The sequence below is a fragment of the Hypanus sabinus genome, chromosome 27 (assembly GCF_030144855.1).
Source record: "Hypanus sabinus isolate sHypSab1 chromosome 27, sHypSab1.hap1, whole genome shotgun sequence".
NCBI classification, from domain to species: Eukaryota; Metazoa; Chordata; class Chondrichthyes; order Myliobatiformes; family Dasyatidae; genus Hypanus; species Hypanus sabinus.
Genome location: NC_082732.1, coordinates 20,587,176 through 20,600,429, shown reverse-complemented (window position 1 = coordinate 20,600,429; position 13,254 = coordinate 20,587,176). Strand labels below are relative to the sequence as shown.

The 13,254-nt window shown below is 42.6% G+C and overlaps 1 protein-coding gene across 2 annotated transcripts in view; it reads right to left on the bottom strand.

Annotated features, from left to right (window-relative positions):
- The window catches only part of LOC132382047 (kazrin-like), a 726,142-nt gene that overhangs the window by 566,937 nt on the left and 145,951 nt on the right, over nucleotides 1-13,254 (bottom strand). For both annotated transcript variants that reach the window (XM_059951869.1, XM_059951868.1), the window contains exon 2: nucleotides 6,150-6,307. In XM_059951869.1, coding sequence (XP_059807852.1) covers nucleotides 6,150-6,307 — 158 coding nt within the window. The remainder of the gene's footprint in view (nucleotides 1-6,149; nucleotides 6,308-13,254) is intronic.

Here is a 13,254-nt window from a genome sequence, read left to right as displayed (position 1 = left end):
CTGTGCTAGCAGTTCAGAACTCCTAAAGATCTCTTCAGCTCAAGAAGAGAGGGTCTGGCTGTGATCTTGGTCTGAAGTGGACTTCGAACAGCTGGAGTTAGCTTAAACCAAAGTAAGCAACGACGAAGGGTCTCGGCCCGAAATGTCAACAGTGCTTCTCTCTATAGATGTTCCCTGGCCTACTGTGCTCCACCAGCATTTTGTGTGTGTTGGTTGAAGCAAAAATCGGGACTGAAGTCAGTCCTCTTCGCTTGCACACAAGAGATTCTGCAGATGGTGCATATTTTTTTATTTAGCACCACACCCTTCATGGCGTGCCCTCCCAGCAACTCCGATTTAACCCTGACCTAATCATGGGTCAATTTAGAATGACCAATTAGCCTGTGGGAAGAGTGTGGGAAGAAACTGGAGCGCCCAGGGAAACCCACGCATTCCACGGGGAGACCGTACAGACTCCTAACGGATGACCTGGAATTGAACTCTGAACTCTGACATCCTGAGCCGGAATAGCGTTGCACAAAATGCCACACTACTGAGCTGCCCTTGAGCAACATGCACAAAGAAAATGCTGGAGTCAGTCAGCATCTACAGAGGGGAATAAACAGTTTAAGTTTCGGGCTGAGGTGCCGGAAAATCATCAGGACTGGAAAGGTAGAGGACGGAAGCCAGAATAAGAAGGTTGGAGAAGGTGAGGAGTACCAGCTGGCAGGTGAAAGGTGAGACTAAGTGAGGGGAAGGTGGGGGGTTGGGGAGGGAGATGAAGCAAGAGGTTGGGAGGCGATAGGTGGAAGAGTCATATTCTGGTGTCTGCCCCCTTCCTTTCAAGTCCCAATGAAGAATCTCAGCCCAAACTTTTAACTGTTCGTTCCTCTTATAGATGCTACCTGAAGTGCTGAGTTCCTCCAGCATTTTGTGTGTCAGTCTCTTCGCTTGCAGGGTTACAGCACAACTGAAGTTAATCTAGAGCTAAGCTTAGTCCTCAGTTAAGCTTATCTGGGTAAAGGTAAGCTAAGAGTCTATTTGTAATGGTCCCAATGAGATATTAAAATTTCCTTTTGCCCAGAATTGTCAAGACCCAAGGCATGATCCAAGATGGCGACGCGATGCAGCTTGCAGCGGCCACTCCGGAGCTGATTATCTGTTATTTGTGAAGTGGGATGCTGTGCGCAATCATAATTGATTGAAAATGGACGTGGGAGCATGGAGCAACATTGGGAAATCTCCAGGAAGACCTTCTTCGTTGCTGCTGCTGCTGTGAGGTCCGGGACTCTGCTGGGAAGAACAGGCCTGCAGTCCTCGGGGTCGAGTTGCCGATGGCCGTTGGCTGGGCCGTCTTAATACGCTTGGCAGAGGATGGTACTTGGAGAAGCTGTGCCGGAGGGGATGGTTGGAGGTTTGACGGACTCAGAATCTGCTGCAGTCAGGTCGCTTTCACTGTCTGCTGCGTCTGCGAGGCTGGGTTCGACGGAGCTTTCACTGCGTGCTGCGTCTGCGAGGCTGAATCGGGCGGCGCCGTGGAAGTCCATAGCGGGGGTATTCCCTTCTGCTGCCGGTGTGGGATGGCAAGTCTGTCGGGACCCTGAGGACTTGTGGAAACTGTGTGATGGTTTCTTTCAAACTTATAGTCTTTTAACATCCTTGGACTATTTTTACTGTGCCCATGGTATGTTTTTTTTATCAATTATGCCATTGTTTGCACTGTTGTAACTATATGTTGTAACTATGTGGTTTTGTGCAGGTCTTGTAGCTTTAGTTTTTGGTCTTGTTTGTCTGTTGGATTAGGAGCTTCTTTCCAGGGAACGTGCTAAGATGGTAGCGCGATATTAATATGCAGCAACCTCTCCGGACTCTGGATTGGGGATTGCCAAACGTTATGTGGATTTTCTGGTGTAGTCTGTTTTGTCATATGCTTTAGTGATATAATTCTGGGGGAATGTTGTCTCATTTTTTAACTGCATTGCATTTGTGGTTTCTAAATGACAATAAACTGAATCTGAATCTGAATGATCTGGACATTGTCCCAGTATATTTGTTAACATTTCTTCATTGAAACCACCATCAAGAGCAGGCTACCTGAAGATGTATTGCCTTATTGCTTATGTACAGTACAGCAATGTTCACATTGTGCTACACAGCAATTTACTATGATGTTTCTTAGAGAGGTTTCTGTTCTCTATCATTATAAATATTAATGTGATAGGCTCAAAATTATAAAGTAGTCCCCAAGATGCTTAGAAAAATATGTGAAACATATCTTAAACTGCACTTCTTAGTTATGTCACTCGACAAACGTATCTTTACTGATATGAGCCACATTTGGGGAATCAAATCCTCCGGCAAATAACAGTTTCAAACCTTCATCAGTTAAGAAGAAAGAAATACCTTGCATTTGTATTTAATCTCACCATCAGGCCATGCTCAGTGATTCATAGCCACAGAACTATCTTTGACGTCCAGCAACTAGAGTTTCGTAAGCAGAAACGCAAGATTCTCACCAAAAGCAACACACGCAAAATGCTGGAGGAACTCAGCAGGACAGGCAGCATCCGTGGAAATGAATAAACAGTTGACGTTTCAGGCTGAGACCTCTTTCGAGTTGGTATGATGTTGTTGCTGGAGACAATGTCCGAACCACTGGCAATCATCCTTTCACTTTTTAAGGTAATGCCCAGAATCACCTAATAACCCCAAGCAGGACCTTGATAGACATCTCAGCTGAAGGATAGAAGTACAGTATAGGAGTGTAGAATTGTATTGACTATTTGGGCTGTGGTTGCATGAATGAAGTCACTAGAGAAAAGTACTGGTAGATAAAAAAAACAGCTTCTTTATTCGACAGAACAAGCCACAGCAGGCATCATGTGGAGATGCTTCTGCTCGAAAGGTCTGTCTGGCCCGACACGGGGCTCAGTATTTTATGCGCTAAACATCAAAGGGCAACTCCACATTTACAATGCTTTCTTTCAAACTACACACAACCGTCACACCTCCTGATGTGCATCCACACCACAGATATCCAAATGAATTTTAATCAGCACTGTCTGGTCCGGGATTCACAGCTTTTAGGAACCGATTGTTCAGAGCTGCACTCCAAATTAAATCCACATAATATTTTCAGATGTGAAGATTAGTAGCCAAAGTCAATTGCTAAATGTATATGTCCTAAACCCAAAAATCACTCTAACAGGCCTATTGACAATTTCACAGAGTAATCTACTTAATCCCTTTCCCTTATTCACCTGCTAATTATTTCTCCTCGTGTGGCTAACCAATTCACTTGTCCCATTAGAGGTTATGAGTTTCAGATAATAAGAACTTGCTCCAGAAAAACCTTTGCACACAACCGTCCTTCAATTTGAAAATGGTGGTAATGACATTGCTGCTTGTCCTTTACTCAGCCTTGATAAACAGGGACAAGAATCTATGACACTAAGGAAATAGTTTATCACAATTCCAAGATGACATTCCCTGTACCTAAGCTAAAGCAAAGGTTCATATCTACACATCACAGCACCTAACACAAAGCTAACTAAATTGATGGATTAAGCTTAATGGTATGTGCATTGGCGTGTGTCTCCCTATCTGAATGTGTGCGATCTCCATGTTTCTGCAGAAGAAAAGATAGTGGCTTTCATTTACAAATCCAATTTCAAGTTGATCTTCTACATTTGCACAACTTTACTTCTGAAAGTCAGATAAAAGGAAGAATTAACCAATGCTTCTTGACTGCCTTGAATGATTCATGACACTGGGTTAAGTAGATAATTCGCTGATTCTCGTGTCACGTTGACACAGATTCACATTACTGACCTCCATGTTGTAGTTTTGGGCCCCTTATCTTAGAAATGATGTGCCAGCACTAGAGAGGGTTCAAAGGAGGTTCATGAAAATGATTCAAGGATTGAATGGCTTATCATATGAAGGCTGTTTGATAGCACTGGCCTGTATTCACTGGAATTCAGAAGAGGGGTGACCTAATTGAAAGCTATGGAATGGTGAAAGGCCTTGATAGAGTGGATATGTAGAGGATGTTTTCTATGGTAGAAGAGTCTAGGACCAGAGGACACAGAATGGAGGGGTGTCCTTTTAGAATAGAGATGAGGAGGAATTTCTTTAGCTACAGAGTGGCGAATTTGTGGAATTCATTGCCACAGGCAGCTGTGGAGGCCAAGTCTTTATGTTTATTTAAGGCAGAGGTTGATAGATTCTTGATTGGACAGGGCAGGAAGGATACAGGGAGAAGGAAAATGGATCAGTCTTCATGAAATGGCAGAGCAGACTCGATGGGCTGAGTGGCCTCATTCTGCTCCTATGTCTTATATTACAATGAGTACTAGGTTTGAAGGTTTCAGACAACAGGCTTCATTTGGACAACTGCACATGGTTTTAGAAGTACATATATTAACTTTGCAAATTCAAGAGCAGTGCTACCTGCTGCTTGAAAACATGAGACATGGAAGGACTACAGGTAGTCCCCGAGTTACGAACGTCTGAGTTACGGACAACTCATACTTACGAACCAAGGAAGGAGAACGCCATCTGCAATACTAAGTCAAATCGTGACACCTTCCGCCATTTTAAGTCAGATCGCGACACCGTTTGCCATTTTAAATCGGATCGCGTCGCCATACACCATTTTAAGTTGTTGCCGTTGACACTGTGTTGAGTGTTTAACTTTGTATTTGGCTTAAATTTTTCTTAGTAAGATTCACCCTGACCCTGCACCCCCCCTCCCCCATTCCGGTTGGACAGAGGTGCAGTGAGATCAGCGCCGGGCTCGAGAACGGAGATTCGATCCAGTGACAGTCTGCTCCCAAGCCGGGTTGATGTCGATCCAGTGACTCTCGTACCATCCATGCCAGGTTGATGTCGAGCTTGCAACTCGACCTCATAAAAAAAACACTGCCACCTGCAGTTTAAATTTCCATGTGGAGTATTGTGGAGGATCAAATACCCAAACCCAGCACAGCCCCCACTTGTCCCATTTAGCCTGTCTCAGTGCGGTGGTTCTTAGGACCCAGCGGACCTCAGGAGCCGGTGGAGGTTGGGACCTGCTGCCCGCAGTGTTTCTGTTCCATTGACGGGAAGCGATCACGATTGAAAATAAAGTGGAAATAATAAAGCATTTGGAAAGAGGTGACACGCCATCGGTCATTGGAAAAATGTTAGGCTACAGTTGGTCAATGATCGGAACAATTTTAAAGGATAACGGATAAAGTGAGATTAATGGAGCATGTGAAAGGCCCTGCCCCGATGAAAGCTACAATTATTACTAAGCAACGCAGTGGTTTAATTATGGGAATACATACATTTCTTAAGTTTTTTATATGCATAGAAAGGTAAAATATATACTATATAGTAAGACAAACGTTTCACGAACTTACGCTAAATAATACCGGATGTACTTGCGTATAAATCCGACTTAAAGATGGACTCAGGAATGGAACTCGTATGTAACCCGGGGACTGCCTGTACACTGGAGGTGTCTATGTCATTAAGGTACAGAGTGTGGGCATGCTGTGTGCTGATAGAGAATAACTAAAGATCAGTCCATACTCCAGCCCAATGGCATGGTTATGTCCCACCTGCACAGCCATGTTGGTGTCTCAGATCACAACATTAAATCTTTCAAAAAAGGCTTCAGAGCCTTCATGCCAAATAATCTGCCCAAACGTCCATTCCATGGGTCCACCATTGTCTTCATGGAAAACTTGACCTCAGTGCCTTTGCATGTTTGAACCTGTGTACCAGTGTCGCTAGTCTCCAATGGCCAGCTTTAATCATTATTGTATACTTGCCTCCCAGTTTAGTCCCTCTGACATTTTGGATTTGTGAATTGGTTCTGAATGTCAACCAAATGAAATATGAGCTGCAGTGAGCCCTGGCTCAGTACAGCTTTAGCACAATGTTCACAAATTCATAATCTGCCAAAGAGTCAATATATTGCAGTACTACAACCAAAACAGAAAATGCAGGAAAAACTCAGCCAATTCATCATTATTTTAACACCGTATTAGCTTTGAAGAATAAAGCTGAGCAGCGATTGGGTTGGTTAAACTTCCCTTGTTTGTCCTCAATATCATCCTCATTCTTTTGCGAACAGTGAGCGGGGGAATGACTGGCAAACAAAAGTAAAGTTTGTTCTGTACCTGGACGTCCATGAGGAGGTGTCTCATTAAGGCCAAGGAATTCTTCAGGGTGTCCTGCTCCTCGGGCAACAAGGCGTCCCGCTGAGTGTCCATTGCTACAGACTTGCTCATGATGAAATATGTGATCTGTTCATTTAGAGTATCCAGGGATTGAACGGCTGCAGACAGAAAGGAAACATGTGACAATCGAAGCCGATTACCCTGTATCCAAAACATATTTGAGAACCAGACCTTCTCCAACACTTCTTCCTTTGTGTTTTGTTTCCTCATTTCCTATGCTTCCTTTAATTCAAATTCCAATCCTTTTGCTACCTTCGTCCCGTAAGACCATAAGATAGAGGAGCAGAATTAGGTCATTTTCCCCATCGAGTCGACTGTCATTCCATTTTTCGTCTCTCTCAACCCTATCCTCCTGCCTTCTCCAGGTAACCTTTCTAATCAAGAACCTATCACCCCCCCCCTTTAAAAATACCCAATGGCTTGGCAATGATTTTACAAATGACAGCAGCCTTTGACTTATTTCATTTCTCTACTTTTCAGCTTCAGGGTTGGCCTTTATTCTGGGTTGTGATCTCTCTGGGAAGGAGGTTTGTTGCTCCCAGCTGAATCTCTCCTCCATTTCCAGATTCCAGATGAACACTGGACATTACTTGCTTGATAACTAAACTCCACATTGGGCAGATTCGGGTTCTCCTGATCTGGTGGTTTCAAGGGGAAATGGAACTTTGTTGATAGTGAAGACCAATCTCTGCTGAATTGAGGAAAGCATGGTAAACAATGGGTAGGCAGGACGATTTCCCTTAAAACACATATAACCTGACAACAATCTTTAATGTAATGTTGGTTAAGGACAGAGATAGGGGATAGTTCTCATATTATTCCTCAAATTATCTGAGATAACTCTGAAATCTGCAGAGAGGTCAAACAAAACCTCATTCTTGCAATGATGGTGTCTAGCAAGGGAATATCCTGTAAGTAGTAGCCTTGATTACCCTCTGAGCTCACGAGGGTAATATTTGAAGTCATTATCTTCAGACTCAGAAGTGTAAGTACCAATACTGTCAAAGCTAACGATGGTAAATAATTAAGTTGTTCGTTTTCTGACCTGCAGCTTTTAGTTTTAACCCAACTGCTAACAAGAAGGAAGCAGAATATTTAAACACTGTAAATCTATATGCAATGTAGAAAACAGTCTCTTCAAGTTGCTGGCACAGAGGGCTTTGTCAATAAGGCCATTTTAGGATTGTATAACTCACCAGGAGCATTTGAACTATTTCGGGAAACTAGAAGATGGAAAACTACTGTACAGATTTCTAAGTAGACAAATTCCCTAGTGACCTGAAGCTGAAGGACTTGCGGAACTATGCCAATAAATTTAATCTCAAACCTAAACCAATTCTGTCAATAACTCATTTCTTGACTTAAATTGTGTTTTCTCTATACTGGTTACTTGTGTTCCTTGCCGGTCTAAAACTTCGTTGTCCGTGTCCTCTTTGACAACACCTCATTCCCTATGGTTTGGCCTTCATTGGTTGCAAGCCCAGTTTAAAAAATCTCATCCTCATTTTCAAATCCCTCTCTGTTCCCACTCTTGTTAACTGTTACAACATCCATGGCTACAATCCTGAATTGTCAGTGCTCATCTAGTCCAGGTATTTTGCACATTCCCATTTTCCATCGTTCCATGATGGATGGTCAAGCTGTCTTAAACACACACTCCAGAATTTCTACCCTGAATCTCACCTCCTTCAAAACATTCCTTAAAATCATTCTTTGGCTAAGCTTTTGGTCATTTGTTCCAGTATCTCTGTCTAAAGTTCACATCAACATTTTTTCAATCTCTCTCCTATGAAATACCTTGAAACATTTTCCCTGTTGAGAGGGCAATTTAAATAGAAGTCATCATTTTATTTGTGGGGGTTAGAAGAGAATGAGGAAAAATGGTACTATGCACATCATTGTTTCAAGATTATCAACAGAAAAATCCCTAATCTCTTGTAACACACCAAACCCTACAGATTAGAAACACAGGAGACACAAAAGACTACAGACACTGGAATCTGAATCAACAGACAAGATGCTGGAAGAGCTCAACAAGTCAGGCAGCATCTGCGGAGAGAAATAGTTGACAATTCAGGTCAACACCCTTCATCAAGACTGATTCAGAAGTCCAGATGAAGAGTCTCAACCTGAAGAGTCAATGGTCCATTTCCACCCATGGATGCTTCCTGATCTGCTGAGTTCCCCTTTTGTTTGCACCTATAGACTGAAAGATCCCAGCCTCATCATTGTTCTGCCTGCAGAAGCCGAATTAATTGAAGAAAATAGACGGATGTTGCTTTTAATCAACTGCAAACAAGAGCAGTTTTCTCAAATCTTGGGAGAGGTTTAAAATTGGTTTTCTGGCTATGAGCAACATTTCATCGCTTCTCTCTGCTTCTCTTGGGTTGGCTTGCTCAGTCCAAGGACATTAAGAGTTAAGCACATGATGTGAGACTGGAGTCACAAGAAAATTTGTTAACCCTTCATGACCAATGCTTTTCTCCAGCCACGATCTGCCAAATGACCAGGAATTTTGTGTGTGTTCCTTTGGATTCCAGCATCTGTGCATTTTTCAAGCATTTGGGGATTAGCTATGTTCTATTTCATGCAGTGTAAATTAGCATGAACAGAGCTGATGGAACTGTGGCCCAGTCAGAATCAGGAGAGAGGGTTCTGTGGAGGAAATAACTTTAATAAATGGAAGATCATGACCCAATATTAGAGATTAAATCAATTGCTTAAATATGGTATTGGTTTATGTTTGAGTTTGGCTTTATTGGCCATGCTCTGTAAATATTTTAGCCTCAGAGCGTGAAGAAAAATCACTGCTTGGAATTTATGCAGTATTGACAACTCTGAGGAACTATTAAACTAGCCCAAATTTGCTGGCGGCAAGAACTGTCAATATTAGTTTTATTTCTGGTGCTTTTTTTTTACTCCCCCGATGAATCAAGTGATTGAGGTCTGACCTTCATCCAGGGTCAATACTGAGCAGTCCCAGCTCATAATAATGCTCGCTGCTGAATCAGAAAGACACTTACTGCATCATTACAACCTTGCCTGTTCACTCTGGTGTGTTGATATCAAATCCTCATCGGTTTCAGACAGTTAAATAAGGAAAATATTGGGGTGGTATGGTAGGGTAGTGGTTAGCACTACGCTTTACAGTATAGGAAACCTGGGTTCAATTCCTGTCGCTGCCCGAAAGGAGCTCGTACGTTCTCCTCGTGACTGCGTGGGTTTCCTCCCACAGTCCAAAGGTGTGCTGGTTGGTAGGTTAATTGGTCATTGTAAAATATCTCGTGATTAGGCTAGGGTTAGATGAGGGGATTGCTAGCTGGCATGGCTCAAAGGGCCAGAAGGGCCCATTTGGTGCTGTATTTCAATGAGATATAATATGTAGTATGGTCAATGGGGAATAGTGGTAATGTAGGAAATGTATTTAAATATTAGATCAAAAGATAATGCTATGTGGTGAAGAAGATTTACATTTGCGTTATATCCAGGAATTGCTTTGTGATAGACTGCAGAGGCTAATGGTGAAGGATGTTTTTCTTTTGACTGGAAGCCGCTCCCTCCCACTACAGGCCATCCTTGGGTTATGAAGGTGCCTCATTTTCACATTTGTCCACAAGTCGATTTTCCTTTATCAAAGAAATATACAGGAATTACTCAATACCATAATTGTATTTCCAGAGTATTGTTACGAATGGTATCAAAGGCAAATATGACTGAGAAAAAAGAATAATTGAACGTGGAAGCAGAAAGCAAACTAGTTTTGCCAATCATATAAAGAGATCTATGTACAAATGTCAGTCTTTTGAATTTAATAATATTATAGGAGCTGGTTTGTACATAGGGTGTGACTGTAAATTGGATGCTTGTAACAGGAGACAACCTTGAATTGTTTAATTTTTCATTATTATTAAAGGTTTGCCATCTTGAACTGCAGAGCTTTGATTTAATCTATTAGTTGTTTCACACCAAAGCAGTCCTAAACTCAGTCATCACTTTATTAGATACTCCTGCTCATTAATACAAATATCTAATCAAACTGTCACGTGGTAGCAACTCAACACAGAGAAGTACGAAGACATGGTCAAGAAGTACAATTGACTGTTCAGCTAAAAATGCTGTTGAAAGTTCAACAGTAGATACAGATCTTCCACTTAGCAAATCAGAAGCTAAGGGGTTGGTAGAGATAGTTAGGGAGTTATGGCAAGACTTCTGGGATAATTGTCATAAGGGCAGACACTTTTATAGAATACATAAAACTGGTGAGTTTATGGGAGAAGAAGGTAAAACAAGAAGGGAAGGAATTATTTTGACACAACTTAGAATTGGGCATACTTGGCTTAATTATTCCTTATATCTTGGTGGAAAGCATCATTCTGGGTTGCATAGGCTTTGTCATCATTATGAAACAGCTGAACATATACTAATACAGTGAGGAGCATATAAGGTTGAAAGAAATCAGATGTAGGCTTCATGATAGTTTTCATTTAAAAACTTTGTGAGGTTATGGGAGTGAATTTAATTTAATTCACAGTGTCGTCATTCATAGTTAGATTCTATAGGGCTTTTTGGGGTAACTTAGCATTCATTTGAAAAAATAAGCAGTAAGGATTTTTTCTCCCTTATTTTGGAAACCACACTCCAGTCCAGCTGGTGGTAATAATGCACCTTTAAGTTGGACTGCCAGCCGCCATTAGAAGTCAAAAGGTGTAGTAGAAGAAGTTGTTTAGTTGTTGTTCCAATTAAACGTCATAATGGTGAAGAAATGTAATCTAAATGACCTTGATGGTGCCAGACAGGGTGGTTAGAGTATCTGAGAAAATGCTGATCTCCTGGGATTTTCATGCATGGCAGTCTCCAGAGTTTACAGAGAATGGTATGAAAAACAAAAAAACAAAAAAAACTTTTGGTGAATGGCAGTTCTGTGGATGAAAACAGTTTGTTAGTGAGAGGTTCAGGCTGACAGGAAGGTGGCAGTAACTCAAATAACTGTGCTGTGCAGAAGAGTATTTCTGAGTGCACAACACGCTGGAACTTGAAATGGATGAGCTGCTACAACAGAAGACCACAAACATGCACTCAGTGGCCACTTTATTCGGTACAGGAGGAGCCCAGTAGAATGGCCATTGAGTGTATATCGTAACTTCATGGGGCTGGCACCTTTTTGGCTGTAACTAGTACTCTTCTGCACTCCTTGCAGAGCCAGGGTTGACACTTCCTGTGCACCTTATCAGTAATGTCAGCCAGGCTGTGCAATGGCGTACATTCCCTCTTCAATTTGTCCACAGTGTTGCACAGTTGAGCTCCAGATCTGTTCTAAAACCATCCCCTTTAGCAGGTTTGTATGGTGGAGGATGTTCTCAGTGTAATGACTGCTCTTTGTCTCCACAAAGATTGTGTGGTGGTCTCTTCCATCAGAGTTGCTAAGGATTGTTCTGTATTGCCGGTGAACATGCCGGACGTAGCCAAACCAGAAGCCGGGGATAAGCCGTGTGATTGGCAACCTGCTGAGGGTTAAAACTGTGGCTTTCAAGACCAGCATTCTACAAGCTGGCTGAAGTTCACTTTAAGAATTAAAAAGCAGTTCCGAGTGAAGTTAGATATGTATTCAAATGCACAGAGTTTGCAGGCCAGTATTTCCTACAAACTGAAACCTAACAACATAAATGGGGGTGATGCTTCACTCCCCTATGCACGCTTTGAAAGAGGGAATAAAACTACATACACCGGTGTGAATCCCTGCAGCGTATAGTGACCCTGAGATCTCTGTCTCAGAGGCCAAACATCAGAACATCTTCCGAGAGGTTGAACTCCCACAAGGTGTCAAACCCCAATGGTGTACTTGATACGGCATTGAAAACCTGTGCTAACCAACTGGCTGGAGCGTCTTCAACCTCTCACTATTGCAATCGGAGTTTCCCACCAGCTTAAAGGGGCCTCAATAAAGAAGAGCAGGGTGTGCTGCCTGAATGACTATACCTCAGTTGCACACAAATCTACTGTACAGAGGCTGATCATGGCTAAATATTAACTCGAGCAAAGACCTGGATCCACTGCAATTTGCCTACTGCCACCATAGGTCTACAGCAGATGCAATCTCACTGGCTCTCCACTTGACCTTGGATCATTAGGACAACAGCAATACTTGAGTCAGACTGCTGCTTATTGATTACAGGTCAGCATATATGCAACATCATCATTGCCTCAGTTCTAATCTACAAACTCCAAAACCTGGCTCTCTGTACCTCCCTCTGCAACTGGAACCTTGACTTCCTCATTGAGAGACCCCAGTCAGTGCAAATCAGAAAGAATACATCCTCGCTGACTATCAATACAGACTCACCTCAAGGAGGCATGCTTAACCCACTGCTCTACTCTTTCCACACCCATGGCTGTGTGAGTAGGCACAATGCAGTCATCTTCTAAAAACTCGCCAATGACATATCTGTTGTCACTAGAATCTCAGATGTCAACAAAGAAGTGTACAGGAGTGAGATGAATCAGTTGGTCGACTGTTGTCACAATAACAACCTTGCATTCGCCGCGAGTGAGACCGAAGAATTGATTGTGGACTTTGGGAAGGTGAAGATGATGGAACACACAGCAGAACTTATCAAAGGATCAGCACTGGAAAGGGCGAGCAGTTTCAAGTTCCTGGGTGCCAACATCTCTGAACATCTATCCTGGGCTCAGTATGAGGAAGATACACCAGCAGCAATATTTCACTGGGAGTTTGAGGAGATTCTTACGTCACTAAAGACAGTAGCAAATTTCCGCAGATGTACCACGGAGAGTATTGGTTGGATCACCATCTGGTATGGAGAGGCCTCTGCAAAGCACCGGAAAAAAATGGCTAGAGGGTTGTAAGCTCCATTATGGATACTAATCCCCCCAACCTCAAGGATATCATCACCTTGGCAGCATCACCAAGGCAGCATCACCTTTAATGTGCCCCACCACCCAGGACAGGCCATTTTGTCATTACTGCCAGCAGGGAGGAGACACAGGAGCCTGAAGGCACACACTCAATGTTTTAAGAACAGCTCTT